Source organism: Strix uralensis, chromosome 1 (assembly GCF_047716275.1).
Source record: "Strix uralensis isolate ZFMK-TIS-50842 chromosome 1, bStrUra1, whole genome shotgun sequence".
NCBI lineage: Eukaryota > Metazoa > Chordata > Aves > Strigiformes > Strigidae > Strix > Strix uralensis.
The window spans coordinates 24389948-24411524 of record NC_133972.1 but is presented as its reverse complement, the minus strand read 5'-3'; the positions used below and the strand labels follow the sequence as shown (position 1 = coordinate 24411524).

Here is a 21577-nt window from a genome sequence, read left to right as displayed (position 1 = left end):
CTGCTGCTTCATGATCTCCACTTTATCCTTTTATAAGCTCCCTTTGACTCCCACAAATGCAGTACAGTGATCCACGTGGGAATCAAGTGCTTTGTGTATCTAGGGCCTTCTAGCTGCTTCTCTGGCTGCCTGACCAATGTAGGATCATAAGGAGACAGTCTGTCTCCAGCTCTCAGGACATGATCAGGCATGGTATAGGCAGCACTTTTTTCCCAGACGTTTACACTTCTGAAATCCTCCAAGACAGAGCAACTAAGGGCATTAAATGTGTCAGGAGTGCGTCACCGACCTCATGTTAGCTGCAGTGCCTTACTACACCTTTCAAGGGAATACTGCTGTCCAGTCACCAAAGTGGAATCCACTTTAATACACACGTGAGGAAAATATGATCATCTATTCAATAATATTTAGTTTGTATTGTAACAAGTGTAATTATTAATGGAAAAAACCCCAAACAAACAAGAAAACCCTATGTGAGCATTCTACATCAACAATATTCTGAAATGTCTGAGTATTGTAGGGTTATTTTTGATGTTTATATTACAGTAAACTAATTTTAACAGTAAAGTTTGAAGGTAAGAGCAAATCAATTGATATCAGCTTTCTCATATAGTGTACTACCTTTTTTCATAACTTGTTGAACAAAGGTGATTTTACAATGACCCTGTCTTCCTTTTTTTGCCATGCTTTCTATAGTGTAGTCCACCATATATTACTGTTAAAACCCAAACTTACTGACATCCAATGTAAAAATCCACTTTCCTGTTGTTGGCTTTTTGTTTCTTCATTAAAATTTTTGCTTCGTGTCCCCTTCTCCTTTCTATGCCTTTTTTTTTCTTTGTGGCACCAGATTGTCTAAATATTTCCATAGTTTTCTGTTTGGCTGAATGACATTTTCTGCAGATGATTAACAAATTCCTTTTGAAATCTAATTGGCCTTCTAGGGCTCTAATGCCTGTCTTGAAAAGGCGGTTTTATTCTTGCTATCAAGAACTTTTCGGTCTTTGAAGAAGTGCAGTGGCTTTTAGTCAACATGGTGGGTTTTTTTAATAGAATCTTTGGTATGACCTTTTGTATTAGATTCGCTGTAGACATCACAAAGCTCCCAAAGAATATTTCTAATAAATTTTTCACTTCATTCAAGTGTTCCTGAATCCTCTTGAATTCTACACGAGAATGGAACAGAGTAGTCTGTTTTCACAAAGTGAACATATGGGAACAGAGGGTGTAACTGCATCTTATTCACTGACGTCTTGAAATTTGCACATCTGAAGTGATATGTGATATAGTTCATGCTTTTTGACCTGTGCTTGTTAACTGCTGCATATTTACCATTCATCAAGGCTCCAAAGACACCTCTGCAGAAGAGCATGGATCTCTTGGGAAAACAGCTTTCCTTGTATTCCTTTGGTATAATAGGTAAGTGAATTTATGTAAAAGAATTACAAATTATTAGGTAACTGAAACTAATGTGCAGGCTTGGGAAAATGGAAGCTTGATCTCTCCTTTAAAATAGTTTGACTCCTCCTTTTATTGGTAATTTGAGTTCATGCCACTAATCATTTGAAGATTACTAGTATGACATAACTTTCATCATAAGGGTGTTTACTTGCTTCTTCCTGCAAACATACTCTTCTACCTTACTTTTTGTCCTCTAACTGCTTCCTTTTAAATTGCAATGTGTCTTGTATTCTGATTCAGGGTGTGCATAAGTGAGTACCTTGCTGTTTGTAGGATTGGGCAACTTCACTGGCAGAAACTTTCTTCGCCTTTGGAATCATGCTTTGACAGTGAAAAAAATAATAGATTTTTATAGGGAGCACAATGATAAGCTTGGTTTTGGCTATTTGGGTTTTCTTGTCCCCATGAGGCTACAGTACATGCTGGTTTTATTTTTATCGTAATGACTATTTTCTTTATAGGAGTTATTATGCTGGTTGGCTGGTTGCAAGGAAAGCATATCCTTGATATGTTCACAATTGGTGTGAGGTAAGATTTTTGTTTTCAAATAGTGTAGATCATGCATTACAGCAAGTGCTTGAAAGCTAGTGATGTAATGTGCTTGCACACAGACTCTGCTTTTAAGTTCACATAAGTAATTAAAAACAGACTTTGCACTGTAAAAAAGCAAATTCATACTCACTTCTAATGATACAGTATGTTCTTGTCAGTCTCTTAAACTGTGCATTTGTATGGTGATTTCAGAGTGTCTTGTGAAACATCTGCAAACAGACAATAGAGTTGTGCAGTTTGAATTTCTGTCACCGAGTAAATAAAGCGGCATCAGACAAACTAAGTAACGAAGCCTTGTGTCATGTACTTCATTAGCTTGTTTTTGGGCATATTATGGAAACTTAATCCCATGTGGTGTCTGCTGAGAATAACGCTGAATTTAGAAGATCTAACTCTGTACTCCTAGAAGAGTTGCTGAGTTGCTAATTACATGAACAGTGCATAAAGCAGAAGTGTTTCTTTAAATGACAGGATCAGACTCTGGAGGTCTACCCTTTTGGAGAGGGTGAAAAAAAAAAAAGGCACCAGGAACTGCATCTTTGAGCATTGTGTAATGAGTTATTGTAATGTTGTTTACACTGTTATCAGTTTTTTTTATTTGTTTTTTAAATGACCTTCTGTGCCAGTCCCACACTTAGCTTGCTGCCACATCATGACCTGCAAGTAACAGCTGTAGATCAGTGGTCACTTGAAGTGGTGGCATTTCCCAGTTCTGTTTAATGCTGACTAAATTTATTCTTCACAATCTGGGCAGCTTTGCACAGTTCTAATCAGTGTTTTATGTAGGCAAAATAGATGTACAATTGATTTCTCCCTTCCCCAACTTTTCTTCATACTGTTGCATAAGTAATGAGTAGAAATGTCTAAGTTACTGCATTTTGTTACTGTCTTCAGTATCTTATAACGAATGGTATACAGCTAGAATCACACAGTAGCTGCTTCCTTTCACTTTTTAACCTCAGTGAACAGACAGCTACAGAAACAGTGTTGTGAAGTGTAAATGCATCATTACTGTGAATTCGTGTATGATGTTCTAAGACAAGATTTGTATATTTACTTTCATTGCAGTTTGGCTGTAGCTGCAATCCCTGAAGGACTCCCAATTGTGGTAACAGTGACACTGGCCCTTGGTGTGATGAGAATGGTGAAGAAACGGGCTATTGTGAAAAAACTGCCTATTGTTGAAACTTTAGGTATGACTAGATTAACTTAAAGATAGTATTTTGATACAAATGTTAGGAAATTAACAGAAATATTGATGACTAATGGTTAAAATAAATCAGGTCTGCTAGCAATGTGGTGGCATCTTTAAGACATTTCTAAATTGAATGCATTTTACACAGTTAGAATTCAGGTATATATTTTTGTGGGCCTTCTAACTACTTTTTTAAAATTTAACTGAAATAAACAGTCTTTCAGTTAATAGCATGCCACATTAGCAATACTCTAAACCTGTATGCAGTGCTCTTTATACTTGTTTGCTCTAAGACGTTCTTGTTAAATAAGACTTGTAAAATGTCTTTGAAACTAAATTTTTGGTGTAAATTTAGGAATGATACTGACAGTTGGAAACGAATCCAAATTTTAATGTTAGCAAAAGCTTTGTAATAATAATGCACATTCAGGATGTTATGCTGCTCATGTTAAAGCTTAAAATCATTTAAAAACATTAAAGCTTAAAAACATTCTGTACACAGTTTCAGTCAAACATCTAAAGCACAGGGCATGGAAAAGAAATAGAAATACTAATTTAAATATTTCTGCTGCATCTGATTTTCTTTGTGCATTTGAAGACTGGAAATACTTTTTGCAGTGCCTCTAGCAGAGTTTCATTAGTGTCGCAAAGTGCTTTGTTGCTTCTGCAGTTCATGCTATCATGTCCAAAAACGTCAAGATACTGCAACGCTCTTTCAAAATACTCTTTTTCTGACTTAAAAAAGCATATACAAATTTCACATTTCTGTGACCTTTTCCATCTTATTAAAATTTGCAGGTTTAGTAGTAAGTCACACTTGTGTGACAAGTGTTGTCTAGTGTTAGATAGTTGTCTAGTGTTAGATAGATGTTGCACTTTTTGATAAAGAAGAATGACTGCTGTAAAGCAGGCTCTTAACTTTCTTCATCACCAGGAGTTGTAACTGAGATTTCAGTAATGTAGTTTGAGATACAGTGGAATAAAATTAAGGAGAGGTAGGGAATGGAAGCATTTCAGGTTAGTCGTGAATTTGGGATTTTAATTAGCTTTCTTGATTTATTGAACAAACTTGCAAAGAAGTTGTGCAGCTATTCATTAATAGTTGAAAATTGGCTGTCTTTGTTAAATCTCATTTTGTTTTTTCACAAAGACAGCTGCAGTATTTCTAGAAATTTGCTTGTCTTGAATACTTTTGTTCTTTGTTACATTATTCTAAACAAGCATTGTCTTATAAATGTTAATTGGTTATTTCAGGTTGTTGCAACGTAATTTGTTCAGATAAAACTGGAACTCTGACAAAGAATGAAATGACTGTTACTCATATTTTTACTTCAGATGGACAGCATGCTGAGGTATGTAGTGAGGCTCTTAGACTTCAATTTTCCTTTTTGCTTTGTTGTGTGTATCAGATGAAACATGCTTGAGTATACTGCAGGGAAAGCATCAGTTAAGGAAGTGTAAATTAGTTGCACCAAATTCCTGTTCCTCAACTTCCAGCTAATTCTGTTCTTGAGTTCATTTAGTATTGCAGTCTTTGAGCTGTGCTATTCAGGATTTCTCTGGTTACAGAGGAACTTTTTGTATAATATGTTAAGTCCTTAAATCTCTCAATGGCTGTAGGCCACAATAAAAGACAGATGCTGAAATACAGTACAAAGACAAGTTGGGAGATTGTGGGTTTTTTCAGTACAGAAGGTTGAGGCTATTTTGCTGTTGCAGGTGCCTAAAAATAAAAGTTGCATGTTACAAACATTTTAAATATGGATATCCAGCTTTTGGCTAAAAGGCAATTTGCTGTGTGAACCCTTCATACTGAATATGTACTGTCATTTTTTGCTTTTTTGTAATGGATGGAGTTGGAAGTAAGAGCAGGACATGAAACAGTGGTTGTTGAGTTTGGGGAGTTCCTGCAAAGACTGAAGTAAATGCACAAAAGAGGAGCAAAAGCAGCAGGAACGGAAAAGCAGCAAGGTGTGGAACTAGATGTGGTTTCATGGAGTGTTTTAAATAACTTATTAAGTTCTCAAACTCATCTTGATAGGGGTTTTTTTCCACATTACAGTTAACAGAGGGTCTTGTCATTGACTTTTGTAAGCATAAACACTGGCATTTTTTCTTACTATTTCCTGTTATTTACCTATGTTTGCTTATATATCCTGGTAATTATTTTTCTATTCTTAGAATTCTATAGGAATACATAATTGCTTTTTCTTTACTGATAGCACGATTTGTTTACGTCTGGTTCAAGTCAGCTTCTTTTTCCTAATTGAAAGAGAACTCGAAATGGCTGTAAAATGTGTTAGTTGTTAATACTGTAGATGTGAAGACTTTTTTAGGATCCTGGTGGGATGCCTGGTTTTGTGCACTAAAAATACAATTACTGTTTTTAACACCTCTTTGAGGTCTCAGCTGAGAGGCTGTTGAACTATGTGTTTTTTTTTTTTTTCTTTTACTGGATGAAAGTAGGACTCTGCTCTGTACTTCCATTCCACTGCAGGGGGTATGCATTATTAACCAGGATAAAGACGAATTGGAGGAAAAAATTAGAAAGCAAAATAAAGAAGAAAAAAGGAAAGTGTGCCTAATACTGTAAGGAAACAAAATACACTGCATTTATGCAAAGGAATAAAATTGCTACTTTTTGAAAAAAAAAGTAGTCTCTAATATATTTCCTTGAACTCGCTTGCCCTCAGAGTTTTTATTCCTTAATCTAGTACCTGCTACATTAGAAGCTGAGTAGGAGAACCCATTCACACTGAGTGAAATCAGTCGTTATGAATGGCCTTTTAAAAATTTTCTGTAGTTTCTAGTAAAAAGCTGAGATTAAAACAGTTTATGAACCTGATAAACATTGCATCCTGCCTTTGGCTGTTTGTTTTGCAGGTTACTGGAGTAGGCTATAACAGGTTTGGAGACGTGATGCTCGATGGTGAAGTTATTCATGGTTATAACAACCCATCCATTAGCAAAATTGTTGAGGTAAGAGATCTTGGCATAGAAAGGTTTTAATTGATGACGTAGCACAAGACTTTGTATGGCATTTACTTTGTGTTCTGTTTTCTCCCTTTCCTTCCTCATCTTTTAGGCCGGTTGTGTGTGCAATGATGCTTTGATTAGAAACAACACGTTAATGGGGAAGCCTACAGAAGGGGCTTTAATTGCGCTTGCTATGAAGGTGCGTACTTACTTGATGGTGCTTTTTGGGTTCATGGCAGGTGGGAAATGTGTAGAAACAAGTTGTGGGTTTGGTTTTTTTCTTTTCTCATTTTCTTCTTTTGCTTTGGGTCTCCTAGATTTGTATGGCAACTGCTAGTCTCCTGTGTTTTTTATCTGTTGGAAATCTTTGGGCATTCTGAAAGATGAGAGAAAATTATTTAGAACTGAAGTAAAACCTTTATTTTCATCTTTTGGCATTTAGTACTGTGTTTTTACCTGCCGCAGGCTAATTTACCTGTTGATTATTGATTGTATAGTCTCTTTCCCAGTTTTCATCAGAAGCAGTAAGAAGTTGATAACTAATGCACTGGTCACTACAGCATTTAGAGTGCCCTTTAAGTGCAGGGCATGGGTAATTTGAATTGTGGACACTGATTAAATGTTTTGGACATTTTTTTTACGATGCCGTGACAGACCCATTATAGCTACTGAGAAATGTGGCAACAGATCTTAGCGCTTGATTTTTTTCTGTGATGGTGAATAAACTCAAAAACATTGAAAGATGAATGCATTACAGTCTTTCTCTCCCTGTGCAACTGAAGCCTGAGGTGTATCTTATGTTGCTGAGACTCATTCCAAGTCTCCAGTCTTTGACTGGAAAGGATCAGAGTGATATTATCTTGGCAAGAGCCCACAGAAACTGAGAAGAATAAGGGTCTTTCACATGTGTTACTGGAAAGGGAGGAAGTGAAGGAGTTGTGAAGCTTTACAAGTACTAAAAATGGCTTATGGCAGGCTGCTGCTTCTGCCTCTTCTTTAATTGGCACTTTCTCTTGGTCTTGGTTAAGGGTAAAGCATGGAATGCTGCGAGTTGCATCAGGGGTGGAGAGAGAACAGCATTTGAAATGAAATGCATTTTATCTGGAGTCTTCATGGTTCGTTTCAGATTAAATGTTTGGGTGATTCTGAGCACTAAAAAGAAAGTCATTTCAGATTGGATCGTGCAAACTTAAAATCAGTGACTTGCCTTCTCCAGACTTTGCCACAGTCTTGTGTTACAATTTTATAGGGCCTTCTACCAGAGAAATTATACAGAAGATATAAAAAAAATAAAAAAAAAAATGCATTGGGGCAATAGACGTGTTTTGTCAAACAAAGAGCTACGTTGCTAGCCATTGCAAGACTTGTGCTCACGGATGGTCACACTCTACAAAGTATTTCAAGATCCTTGGATCGAAGATGGTATATAGTGTTAAATGGTCTGATTTATGCTGAAGCCTGAAAGAAGCTTCTAGGTTCTTTCAGTGCTTGGTTGTCAGAAGTTTGTCTGAACTGGAACAGTGGGCTCAAAAGCAACTTTGGAGATAAAACTGTTTTTTAACTAAGTAATGATTGTTAACTAAAATGTCTCATCAAGTCAACAAATTGCATAGCTGTTTGAAAAGAAAAGGTCCTGACATTGTGGTGGTATTTCTGTTTTTTACAGATGGGTTTAGATGGACTCCAGGAAGACTATATAAGGAAGGCTGAATATCCCTTCAGCTCAGAACAAAAATGGATGGCTGTTAAATGTGTTCACAGAACGCAGCAGGTGAACTTCAACCACTGTTTCCTTGTGCACTGGCTCTGTAGAGCTGGTTATCTACCTTGCTTAATATCCTTATTTTTCACTTCAGAAGTTATGGCAGGCTGGTAGTAGTGCAGAGTCCTGGCAATATGGTTTGGTAATAGACACAGTTTTATTTCCAAGCTCTGGAGTGCATATTAAGAATCACAAGACATTCTTTCCGTAAAAGACATACTGGGAAATTATAATAAGTATTTTAATATCTGAGACTTTGAATGTATACCTGGCTGTTTTATCTTCCTTCTCCTTCCTCCTCAAACTTCTAAGGCAATTCTGCCAATCTTCTGCAGTTTCAGTGCTACATAGTTACATAATGAATTAAGACCAAGAAGATGCATTGATGTTCAATAGTAAAATTTCTTGTTTGAAAACACAGGTTTTCTGGTTTTGACGCAGACAGCACATTCCCCAGTGTTGACAGATTTTACTGATGTCAACAGTGTCCTTGTTACCAATACAAACCATTCTTTAACCTCTCTTTCTATCTTCTGGTGCTTTCACATACATATTTGCATTCATACTTCATTTAGACCAATCTGAATGTTTTTGCTGCAAATGACATAGTCACTGCCAGTCTGATAACTGGAGCCTTCTAGATAATATGTGCAGCAACAGACCTTATCTTGGATTTATGGAAAATTTCCTAGTGTTTCTGACCAAAAAAAAGGCTTGCTGACAGTGTTCAAGTATCACAGTAAAATCTTTGCTTTGGAAACAGAACATTTGATTCCTTTTATCTATATGGATAATATGGTTGTATTATCCTTGCCTGTATAAAGAGTGGTGAACTGAAATTGCTGTATGATTTTCATCCATATAAGGATTTACTGTGTCTGTGTTTTGGTATCAGCATTTTTAAAAGATTGTTGAAAAATTGGTAACAGTTTTAAATGGAGCATAAATTATTTGAAGGCTGAGAAAATAGAAGTTTTAGAAACTTAGCTTCTGATAGAAGAAACTAGTAGAAGTTTTAGAAACTGAGCTGTACTAGTTAAGCCTATCAGAAAGATTGAGGTAACTTGACTACTGTGCATAAATACCTTCACAGGGAGAAAATAGATATATTAAAAAAGAGCTTTTTAGTTCAACAGTAGGGATCAGAATCAGTGATTGGAAATTGAGCTGAGGGAGCAATTCTTAATGGAAAAGGGGGGAAGGGATAAGTTGATTTAGCATTGGAGTTAAGTGTTCAAGGTAGGTGGTGGGTTCTCAGTCCCTTGATACCATCAGGGCTAGATATCTGGAAAATATTAGAGTTGTTAGGCATGGTACAAGGATGCAGGTGATATTTAATGACCTGTGCAGCTGGTCAGATGATGGAAAGGTCTTTCAGGTCTAGTGTTGTGTAGGTTTACTTTCTGTCCTTTGCATGGCCTCTTTAGTCTGTAAACTGTGACCTGCAGTCTAATGTGTATGATACTTACTGAAATGAGATATTGATTATTAGCTTGGTGCTCTTGATGTTACTACTCTTGAACATGCACTGTATAGAGATGCTCAAAAGAACAAATTTTTAGGTTTATAAGTGTAACTTTGATTTGCATTGTGTTCTAAAGACTCTTAAGAAAAGTACAGATACGCCATTCTTGTGTGGGCGTGTGCTCGTGTGTGTGTTTATATATACATACATGCATGTGTGCACAACAATTCTTTTTTCTTTTAGGACAAACCTGAAGTTTGCTTTATGAAAGGTGCTTATGAACAAGTCATTAGGTACTGTACATCATATAATTGTAAGGGGCAGACCCTACCTCTTGTTCAGCAACAGAGAGAGCAATACCAGCAAGAGAAGACATCTATGGGCTCTGCAGGACTTAGGGGTAAGGCTCTTTCAAGTGTCTCAAAATAACCTTTTTTTTTTTTTAAATCAAAATGGGACTGCTTATTGTTTAAAAAAATCCCGAAACAACCAAAACACTAGGAATGTTTTTGTTCAGTAAGTGCCACGGGGTTGTTTAGTTTTTCTTTAAAATAGAGGAGTGGAAAAACAGGTGCTGTTGCCTAAGGCCTGTATGATAGCCTGATTAAATTGCAAAGGGTGAGAAAAGGCACTGCTGGTTCCTGTCATCTCTTGCGTATGGCCATAACTGAACAGTACAATGCTACCTAATAGCTTCCATATCTTATTATAGATGTCTGTGGATTTTTTTTTTTAAATGTGATTGTGTTTATTTTTCTATAATTTTGGCTCCTGGCACCTTTGTGAATTATGCTAACAAAATGATTGCAGGTCATGAGATGTCATTAGAATTACCTTTTATGTTAACAAGGTGTGTAGATTTTTATATATAACTGAAAGTATTTTTCACAAGATGATTGATAGGAGGTGAATGTAGGCAAGTGTTATACATGGCTGGCTTTCTTTGGGCTCTGTAAAGAGATTTCTAGGCTGTTAAGTTCATCCACAACTACTTTTTTTTTAAGGTAGGAGTACTGTGTGGCTCAGGAAATTTGTAGGTTGCAAATTACTAGAAACTGAGAGGATATGCTGGGAGTGATATCTCTGTGCTGTTTTGTTCGGACAGTCATTCTTTGTGTCTGCTTCAGACCACTGTCAAAAAAAATTCAGGGTAATGGTTTGAAAAAAGTGAATTTGCTTTTCCCTTACAACTCTAATGTCATTTAAATATATTTGAATTAAGATTGCTGCTGTAAAAGACATTCCAGAAAATACTCAGCATATACTCAATGAAATCTGCCTCTCTAAAAGGAAAAAAAACAAAGCAGAAAATAAAAATATATTAACTGATCCTCCCTTTCATCCTCTTGCATAAAAGACCATGCATGTACAGAGAAACCGTAGAGCTATATGCCATTCTCTTTATACACAGTGAAAGTATAAACAGTTTCATCTGAGAACAAATAGTAAAGTTATCTTTAAAACCTGGAATACGTATGTTTGGTAAAAAGACTACTCTTTAGAAGAAAGGAATATACATAAGTAGGCTATTCTGAATACTCAAGATAACAGACATTGCTACCAAGGTTTAAAAAAAGAAAATTGCAGTTCCCTCCCTTTGCTTTATTCTGGCCTACTAGTTTAAAATAGTTGTTTTAAATGCTGATGTAAATGTTAATTTCAAATCCTAACTGATTTTTTTTTTTCTTTGTCTCCTAAAAGTTCTGGCCTTAGCTTCTGGTCCTGAGTTAGGGCAACTGACTTTTTTGGGGCTTGTGGGAATAATCGATCCTCCACGGACTGGTGTAAAAGAAGCTGTGACTACACTTATCACGTCAGGAGTTGCAATAAAAATGATTACTGGAGATTCACAGGAGACTGCAGTTGCCATTGGTATGAATAGTCCGCTTCCTTTAATTTTTCCCTTGTTTTCTGTTTTGACAGTGCCTAGCTAGCTGTTGTGAAGCGTGGGTATTAAATCTTTAACATTTGTGAGTTCTGTATATCGAGTTAACATACGGCAGTGGAATTCGGAGGAAAAAAACGCAAAACTAAAAACCCTAGCCTGAAGTGATACTTTGGTTTCAGCTTAAACTATAGTTTTTCTAATTTGGTTAATGTATGACTTCTGTTTGAGACTAGGTATTTTCTTATTGTATTTTGTTATAACATATGCTTGATTTCTGGTTCTTATTCTTACACCCCCAACACCACCCTCCTTACCCTCAGCTTTGGATGCCTGACTTAAGACAATGGGGAGAAACTAAAATAGCCGGTGACAATGAGTGTTTAGGATGGATATGGCACTTCGGTATCATCCAGTACAGTTTTGTCGAAGTACTTTGTTTAACTACTGTTAATAAATATTTAAACAAATTATTTAACTTATTTTTACAGTATAATACATTGAAGTACTTTAGCCAGAATATGAATTCTTTACATACAGGATGATGAATGAAAAGTTGAACGTGCATGTAAAAAGTACACCCCCAAACTAACAGTGCTTTCTCAGAGGGTGGCATTTCCTTGTCTCCCACATGTCATTTTTCATTTTCTGTCTGGTTATTTTTGAACTGTGACTTCTTTAGAGAGGACTGAGCTCTTGTGTTTATATGGTGCCTGATACAATGAGGTACAGACCTTTAGATCTAAAAAGTCTAAGGAAATAAATGATTAGAATAGACTTTGTAGCATGTATTTGTTACTCAAGAGTTCAGATAATTTACTGTAGTATACTGAATCAATAAGGTGTTAAGATGTTCTGCTCTAGGCATTTCAGATCTGAAGTGTTGCAGACAATAGTAGGTTTAAAAAAATAAAATTGGTTACTTAATGTTTTAAAAGGGTAAATTATTATAATGCCTTTTTTGTTATTTATTTCCAGCTAGTCGACTAGGATTGTATTCCAAAAATTCACAGGCAATCTCTGGAGAAGAAATAGATGATTTGGATATTCAGCAGCTTTCTCAAATAACACCAAAGGTTTGTTTTGATATACTACTGACTGAAATGCAGTAAAGGATATATTTTGTATTGAGAATTTTTTTTCCTGTAGAAAGCTAGAATGTAACTTCTGAGATAGAAATAATATGGTTTTAATAGAAGTGATACAGGAAATTACTAGAGGCTTTTAGTACAGAAACACCGAAGCTGTCCCAGATCGAACCAATATCTTTCGATTTGACATACAACCATATGAAAATTTAGTTCTTTCAACTCGCATGGTTATCTCTTTAGTGAGTTTATTACTTTTGTCTCCTAATGATTCAGTTTGGTTTTTGCCTTTCAATGCCTGCATTGGAACTTTAGTTTTGCCACCTCACGTTCAGTGAGCATCACACTTTATATCTTTGAGTAGCTCAGCTTGTGTGTGTGTGTATATATATATAAAAAACACCTTACAGGTTGCATGTTCAGACAGTCAATCCTTTTGTAATTCATAAGAGGAGCTGTCTGTATCTTTAATGATTTTTAATCGATCTGAGGTCACTGGTTGAGAATTTTGAAAGGGTCTATTAGTTACTGCTTAATACTTTTTAGTTATTAAATAATTAAATGTATTAGCCAATGTCAAAGTTGTAAATGCAAAGGCAGAATCAAACTGAGGTTCAGGCTTGGCTATGTTGCAAAATGTGTGCATGAAAATGCTGCTCTGTTTGCAAAAGACTGCAAAATTAGACTGCAATATGCTTGAGTCTGATGTAAGTGAGGCAAAAGCCAATATTTACAATCAAGAAACGTGCATGTCAGCTTAGTGTCTTTCCTTGGTGACTCACAAAGACAAACTTTAAAAAAAAAAAAAGAATTGTGTAGCAAATAGTAATTTTTGGTTTATTTGGTAATACTCGTTCTTAAGGGCTGTCCACCTTTAATAACTGAAATAGCTACAGATTTACTTTGTGCATGTTTGACCTGAGACCAAATTCGTTTTCTAGGCATTTATTTAAAATACTATTAGAAATTGATTACAATCACCTAATAAGATTGTTATCTGTTATCAGAAAGTTTTAAAATTGTGTATTCTATTTTGGAAATAAGTAGCACCAACTTTGTTTACCAGAACACACTTTGAATCTTCTCTGGAAGTAATGATTTCACTCTTAAAAACACAGCTCACTGGTGCTTCAAGTTTAGAGCTAACAAGAACACAGTTGGCCTGTGATAGTACATTTTTTTTTATCCTCTAGCTTTATGGAATCCAGTGCAATTCTTTGTTTCTCAAATTTTCACTACTACTTCATTGTGCTTTTAACAGGTTGCAGTATTTTACAGAGCCAGTCCCCGACATAAATTGAAAATTATAAAGGTACGTCTTACTAGAGGCTCAAAAGCTGGACTGTTGCTATGGGTACTGTGCCTTTACTTAAATTGTAACGTGCTACAGTCTGTCAAGATGAAATCAGAAATGCATTTGGTTTGAAAGTGAAGTGCGTTTGAAAATATTACCTAGAAAAATGCGTAGTGCCCACAAGGGATAGGGGGCTGCTGGTAGGCAACATCATGCTTTCTTCTATGTAGGGAGCTGGGGGTTGATTGAAATTGTGTTACATTGCAGTTGAATTGACTAGGAACTTGAAAGAACCATATTTCTACTTCTCAGAACAAGATAAAAGGGCATGAATTTCAAGCCATGTCTGAGGTAATGCTCTCATTCAGAAGTTAACAAAAGAAGGTAGCAAAGGAGGATGTACTCAGTGTAACAACTGGAACAATCAGAAAAGCAACAATAAGGATAAGGAAGTCAAGCATTGAGACAGTTGGAATATATTCAGAATTATAAGAGGGTGATATTGTTAAAATGTAAATACAGTAGCTTCTTTTTTTCTCTAAAGTTTTTTACTTTGTTAAAGGCAGATTTTACATACCCTAGCTTTAAAATTTAGGCTGTCTGAATATATGAACTACAGTTTAACCTAAAATCTTGTATAAAAATTAATCGGAATACAAACCACTGCTTTTTTTTTCTTAGGATTTTACAGTGGAAATCATAAGAAATTGGGGTGGGGGGAGGGCTGGGCCAATGACACCAACCTCATATCTAGAATAAGTTTATGGGATGGGTTATTTCAATCCCTGATTTAAGCTCTTTTCCCTTTCTGTAGTCCCTGCAAAATAATGGTGCAGTAGTAGCTATGACAGGAGATGGAGTAAATGATGCTGTTGCTCTGAAGGCTGCAGATATTGGTGTAGCAATGGGACAAACCGGAACAGATGTTTGTAAAGAGGCAGCAGATATGATTCTCGTGGATGATGATTTTCAGACAATAATGTAGGTGGCATTTGTGTACATACCTTGTGCTATATAGTTTTAATGAAATATTGCCTGGGTTAAAAACAAAAGAAATTCCCTGAATTTGTAAGTGGTGTAGCTGTTAATGAATTCTCTGCTAAATCAGGAGAATTATCTTTATGGTGATTACCTGTATTATCCTCTTAAAAAAGAGCTGGGAGCATGATAGTACAAGGTGCAACTAAACATTTCTGTCGTTTTATGTATCTTAATAATAATATAAGAATGTATTTACATATTCAGACCTTTTGCTACTGTGGTCTTGTCCATAGATTAGATGTAAGTAACAAAGGAGGTTGTGCATGTATATGCTATAAAAACTAACCTGTATTTCTGCTTCTCCAAGTAGAATTATGGTGGTAGTATGTTTGGAAACGTAACTGAGTTATGAGTCTGTTAACTGTCAGTGGGATTCATCTTCACTTAATTTCTTCAGAAGCATAAATTTTATGTAAAAATGAGAGAGCATTCCTCTTGATTTAAAAAATTTTACACAGTGCTGTGTTTGCTTTCAACTCTTAAAAATGTGGTAGTGTTTCAGAAAAGGAATATAAGCTATTTAAATATCACAGGTGAAAATAAGTTACCAGCTTCTAGTAACCAGCTATTTGTTACTTGTTCATTTTTTTCTTTGGTGTACTTCAAAGAGAGCATAGCTAAACTTACTTTGAATTTAATCCATCTGGCTTTTGAATGTAGTGATTGTTGGCAGAGCTGGACTGCTGTCTAGTGAGAAAGCCTTCCTTCTGAAATTATGCATCAGTCTCAGACCACCTCAGTTTGTCTGAAAGTATAATGCTTAACCCTTGGGAAGAGTGAAAAGTAGAAGTACAGTATAAGAGAATCTACATAGGTAGCAGTATGTCAGAGGATGATCTGGGAGTTAAAAAGTTTCCGTACTAATTCAGCCAACAGCAATGTGCTGTTGTGAAAAAACAAAAGAGAGAAGTGAATTGTTTTAAGATACTCAGAAGAGTACATAGGAAGGATATCTGTGGTAAGTACTTTACTTGGGCTTGATGAAGCTTTTGCTGGAATGCTTTATCCAGTTTTGCTTACTTAATCAGGAAAGTGAAAAGAGTGGTAAACACTGAGGGGGGGTGGGAAAAGTTATGATCTTCCATAGTTTTATGTCCTTCCCCTGACCCCTTTACTCTTTTTGTCTTAAAAATTACAGAAGGGATGCTGATTAATTGTTGTTCTTGGCTATTGGGGGAATGGAAGAAAGAAATCAGTTTTATTTGCAGCAGAGTAGATTCGATTTAGGTATTGAAAACACCTCACCACTATAATTGTGGTAATGTGATAGGCAAGTTGCAACGTGTGCTAGAGGTTGAGAAGATGGTCTATACACACTTTATTCTGGTGCAGTAAGAATAAATGTTCTTCTAAAGTCATGTTATGTTTCTATGGTTTTGTAAAAGTGTATGTGGGTGTTTTGTTTTTTAATTATCTAACTTGGATTAGAAGGTCTCATCAAAGGTGATGGTGAATCTTGAACAAGGAGGAGATTTTACTACTGACATTTCATTTTGAAAGTTAAGCAGCTGGAAAAATAACTGTTGTGATTAATCTTGTAGTCAAGTTGAAAAACAGTGACTGCCAAAGTTATGAAAGAACCTCAACTCCATTTGTTTCTTGATGTTTGTATTGTTGCTTAAAGTAATAGCTTTTTTTTGTTCGTTTTGAGCTTTTTTAGCAGTAGTCTCATTTGTCTAGTGATGTAATCTTTATTTTTAATTGCAGGTCTGCAATTGAAGAGGGTAAAGGCATTTATAATAACATAAAAAATTTTGTTAGATTTCAACTGAGCACGTAAGTTTGAAAAGTTGACAATATCAGAAGGTTCTAACTACATTGTGAATGAATCAAAGCATTATGAAGCAGATGCTGCATAAATTCATGTGAACATTGTAAATTTTGTGTGGGAGATGCTGATATGCTATGCTTTTGCATTTTCAGTATTTTGTATTTGGTGGCTTGTTTCCTTTTTAAAGAACCAGAAAATAGTGCAGTGAACAGACATCTAACTGTGTCACAGCTCTTCCTGTTAAGATGTGAAAAGTCAGTAACTGAGAGGATGGAGAGGAACAGCATAGCTACCTTTGGGTCCTTGTTTAAAGGAGAAGTTAGTAGTCATTCTCTCCTTAACCAGCACATGTATATCAAATGGAGGAAACCAGGGCAACGGGAGGTTAGTTTCTCTGAAATCCATATACTTGTTTGTGGAATGAGTTAGCTCTGTGAAGCTGACTTCCTTTTCTTGCATATAAGGATCCCTGTGCTAACTATATCATGTCTACATAAGACAAGCAGACAAGAGTTCATTAAGCCTTAGTTTCAAAAATTCTGTGAAATTCAGGAACATGATTTTCCTCTTCACATTGTTGTTTATGTACTTTTTGGAAGCCTTCATGGCATTTCAGAGTGGTTGAATAAAGTTGCAGAAATTAAAAAACAAAAACAGAAAAACTCACCAAACCCCCACAAATTCTGAATAACCCCCCAAAAAACACAAAAGCAAAAAAAATCCCCAGCAAAAAAACCCCAACACAACAAAACCCAGAAAACTCTAACGTCTTAAAACTTGCATAAAAATTGAGAGAAGTGTCATATACCTTCAGTCTTGACTAGTGTCTCCTGCATTGGTAGAAGACTAAAAATATGCTTCTGAAAAATAATGAAACATAGGTATTCTAGGAAAGTGTGCTTTCCTGTTAGCCTTGGGAATGGCAGCCTCAGGTTTTTGATGAATTTGAGTTACCCTGTTTTTCTGTCCCTCTTTGCATGAAGAACATAATAGGGTTCAGTAGAGCGCTAAATTTGGAATTATTATAAGACTTGCTCTCTTCTTGCTGGTTATGAAACCACTTAATCTTGCACTGAAAGCAATTAGTGCATACTTGTTTAGAGAGTTTTCTAATACCAAGCTTGCAACCAGCTGTTTTCAGTCTTTTGCCTAGGCTTTTCATCTTCCTACTAATGAGGGACCCTGTAGGTATTTTTAGGGAGCTAGGGTAGTACCTTGTCTTGACTGATTAGTCAAACTAGTAACAGGTGAACAGAGTGGTGGTCTTTACATCAAAAGTGTAAAAGCAGTTTGTTTTTCAAAACCATGTTTGGAAGTTCTGCTTCTGGCACAATGAAAGTATAGGACCCACTTCCCCAGTAAAAAAAACAGGTGAAGGTGAGTGATAACTCTGTAATGTTAACTTAAAGTTTGGGATGCAAGTTTACTGTCTTTTGATTGACAAAACAATGCTGTTTTAAATATGGACTGTGTCAAGATGAGTATTCTAAATGAATTTATGCCCTGCCTTTAAAGTTAGGTTTATGTCAGTCATGATTCACACTGTCAAAATCTGTATCTACTCTTAAACAGTTGAAGTGTTGATGAGGAAATAGCTATCAGTGGATCTTCAGAAATGTTCCATGCTGACAGTTATAAAAATGGATTCTCTCAACAGGAGTATAGCAGCACTGACTTTAATCTCACTGGCTACATTAATGAACTTTCCTAATCCTCTCAATGCCATGCAGATCTTATGGATCAATATTATTATGGATGGACCTCCAGCTCAAAGGTAAGTAATTACTTTAAATTCCATTAGAGGTCTGTCAGCAAGGAAAATGGTTGCTCATAAGGAAACTCTGAAGTGTTAAACTTCAGTGAAATGTTTCCAAAACAGCAAACTTTTTCTTTGAATTACAGTGTTTACAGTATAGTTCCATGTTTGTTCCTTTTGGTTTGCTTTAGTATCTTAACGATAATTGTGAGGGCAGCATGGATACCTTAAGATCCGTGGATATGCCCATGAAGCTTGCATGCAGGATTCTGGCTTCCTTCTGGGTTCTTCCTCTGATCCTCTTCACTGCAGATAGATGGCAGAGGGAGAGGAGGAAAGGAACTAGCAGTAAATTCCTTAGCTAGGTTGATCACAGTAACAGAAATGGTGAACATAACTCATATTGCAGCTTCCTTTAAAAGTAACATCTGGTAATTTTAATACTGTCACGTATTTATGGCCTCCCAAACTGCAGGATTACAATATTGCCTGTTACTACTACAGATAACTCAGTTTTCTGAAAGTGAAAATATCATGTGCTTATTTGAATGAGATTAATTCTTAGGCTGTAGAGAGAAGATTAAAATCTTTATTTCAACTCAGAAAATCTAGCCCTTAAGTTAGAAGCAGTGAATTATTTTTATGATGATAAAAATCTAAGATGCTCTTTTAATTGTAAGTCTTGGGGTGGAGCCTGTGGATAAAGATGTTATTCAGAAGCCTCCAAGAAATTTGAAGGACAGCATTCTGACCAAAAACCTGATCGTTAAAATACTGGTTTCATCAATAATTATCGTGTGTGGAACACTGTTCGTCTTCTGGAGAGAGGTATGACAAAAATACAAAACTTAGAGCAGTAACAAACTAATTTAAAATAAATTCATTTTGTACCAGCAGTTGGAATTCAGAATTTGTATGAATTTGGTTGCAAGTTTTGTCCATGCTTATTTAATAATCTACTCAGCTAGCAGGTTAGAGGGGAAGATTTTTGAAGTAGTTGTTGAAATGAGGAATACAGTGTTATTCCTCAATCTCTATTTTAACAGACTTTTTCAGGTCCCAAATCTACTTGGGAAACCTTGGCCCATAGAAGGTAATTGTACAGATCTTCTAGCCAGACTGTTATGAAACAGCCATTTGACTTTTTTTTCTTAGTAGAGAAGAATGTTGTTTGAACTTTTGGTAGTGCATCATAGAATTCTTGGTATTCCATGTGCTTGCATAAAGCCTCTTGTTTGTCAAGAGGCTTCATTTAATCACGGCTTGGAATTACAAATTGTTATAAATTACAGGTGCATAATTTTTGCTGTATGATTTATTAAATCAGCTTGGGGCAAACAAGTTGCTTTTGCTGTCATTTTACTAGCTAGTAGAACTTGAATTGTTGTAATAACTTTGGTTGCGGAGAGTTTAAAGCATGCTAAAGCCATTTCATTTTCGTTTGTTGGCAGTTAAGAGACAATGTAATAACACCTCGGGATACAACCATGACTTTCACCTGTTTCGTATTTTTTGACATGTTCAATGCTTTGAGTTCTAGATCTCAGGTAAGTGATTCGTATTCTCCACTTACACAGTATTTACACAATAAGCAGAATTTACTTTGAGGGAGGATCTTGCTGTGTTTGTTTCAAATGTTTTCCTGCAGATTTACTTCACATCTGCTATTAAGCTTCAGAGTTTCATATATTTACTAGGTAGGATTTCTTAAATTACAGGTAAGTATTAGTTTCCTTAATTTGTTTATGTGATGCAGAGCTGGTAGCAATGCTTCTGTCCTGATGGAAGCAAGGAAATTTTTATTAAAAGCTGAAGTGTGATAGTCCTTTGTATTGCTGTGTACACTTGGTTGTTGGTTTGGGTTTTTTTTCTGAAAATTCTGTCAGTTCGGCATCCTTGCCAGAACCTGAAACTTCTTGAAGGCCTTAACCTTTTTATTCTGTAACCCTAAACCCATAATCCCAGGAAAATTTCTTAAACTGTTTTTTCTGTCTATTTTTGTTTTAAGGAAATAAGTCTGAAAATTTGTGCTAGTTGGAGAAAAGTACATTGCTAGTATACATTACTGCATTTACTCTAATTTGCAGTCTGTTTTCTGATGTGAATTGTCAGGGTCAGTGAAAACACTTCCTTCTAGTGTAGAGGACACCTTCTAATGCACTGTACTTGCAGAAAAGTGAGCTCAATATACAAGTCGTTGACTGTGAAGACAAGATTTGTCCTCTGTTTACCAGAGAGAAAATGCAATTAGCCTGTTCAAGAACTTGTTCTGGATTATCTAAAAGGTCAACAATAACTTTTTACATTTTTCTAAAAGTCTGGATGAAAAAAAAATTGTAGATACAAATTATTTTACTGTCTAGATGATTCAGATTACACATACAGTGTAATGTGCTCTTTATTTTACAGGCAAAATCTGTGTTTGAGATTGGACTTTGCAGTAACAAAATGTTCTGCTATGCCGTCCTCGGATCTATAATGGGGCAGTTACTGGTTATTTACTTTCCTCCACTTCAGAAGGTTTTCCAAACAGAGAGCCTGAGTGTCTTGGGTAAGAACAGTTCCCTTTTCAAAATGGTGCATTAAGGATTAATTTGTAAATGCATTAGCTGATGGTTCTATAAGAGCACTTGCTAGCTGTTTGCATGCAACAGGAATAGAAAGCCTGCTGACTTTTTTTGGAAAAAAAACCACCACCTTTTAGATGTTTTCTTTGGGAACTATGATTTAAATGCGTCTTGTACACAACTGATCAGTGCATTTTAAAATTTCTTAGATGCTTATGTATATTGGGTTTTTAATATAAATATTGATGCAGGCAAAAATGAAGCATAGAGTTTATTGAAGTTTTTAAAGCACTATGAATCTTGCTATTTAGCAAGTTCTTCCTCTAAATATTAAACACCTTATTTAGAAATCTTGATCCTTTATTAAATAATCAGCTGTGTTATTGTAGGCTAAGTAGACGTGAGGATTTTAAGAAGCTATAGATACATAAAGCTGTTTGCCTCATTAAGGCTTACATTTATTACTTCTGCCATTTTCTGGAGTTAAGAACAAAGGATTATCATGAAATACATGTTTTTATGTAATTCTTTTTATTGTAGTGTCATTTCTGATGATAATATTTTTTGAGTATGAAGGTAATTACGTTTCTTAGTGTTCCCTATTTTCATAGGTGTTAATAAAAATAGGGTTATGAAATACTTTAAAATTTTTGAAATAGCATGCCTGTATTTATGATTTATGCATAAACTATGTATGTTAACCTTCTGGTCCTGCAAAAATGACTTAGTTTCTCCTGAACTTACCCAATGATTGGGACACAGTT

General features: G+C 35.6%; 1 protein-coding gene across 8 annotated transcripts in view; it reads left to right on the top strand.

Annotated features, from left to right (window-relative positions):
* Positions 1-21577, top strand: part of ATP2C1 (ATPase secretory pathway Ca2+ transporting 1) — a 66149-nt gene that overhangs the window by 43649 nt on the left and 923 nt on the right. For 7 of the 8 annotated variants that reach the window (XM_074860024.1, XM_074860084.1, XM_074860056.1 and 4 more), the window contains 17 exons: positions 1344-1419; positions 1923-1989; positions 3082-3206; positions 4463-4560; positions 6092-6187; positions 6294-6383; positions 7851-7955; positions 9655-9811; positions 11113-11283; positions 12275-12372; positions 13646-13696; positions 14493-14659; positions 16427-16495; positions 18148-18264; positions 18927-19074; positions 19698-19793; positions 20656-20797. In XM_074860024.1, coding sequence (XP_074716125.1) covers positions 1344-1419; positions 1923-1989; positions 3082-3206; positions 4463-4560; positions 6092-6187; positions 6294-6383; positions 7851-7955; positions 9655-9811; positions 11113-11283; positions 12275-12372; positions 13646-13696; positions 14493-14659; positions 16427-16495; positions 18148-18264; positions 18927-19074; positions 19698-19793; positions 20656-20797 — 1873 coding nt within the window. Of the gene's footprint in view, positions 1-1343; positions 1420-1922; positions 1990-3081; positions 3207-4462; positions 4561-6091; positions 6188-6293; positions 6384-7850; positions 7956-9654; positions 9812-11112; positions 11284-12274; positions 12373-13645; positions 13697-14492; positions 14660-16426; positions 16496-18147; positions 18265-18926; positions 19075-19697; positions 19794-20418; positions 20532-20655; positions 20798-21577 lie in introns of all 8 variants that reach the window. The other variant, XR_012627706.1, reaches the window with a different exon arrangement.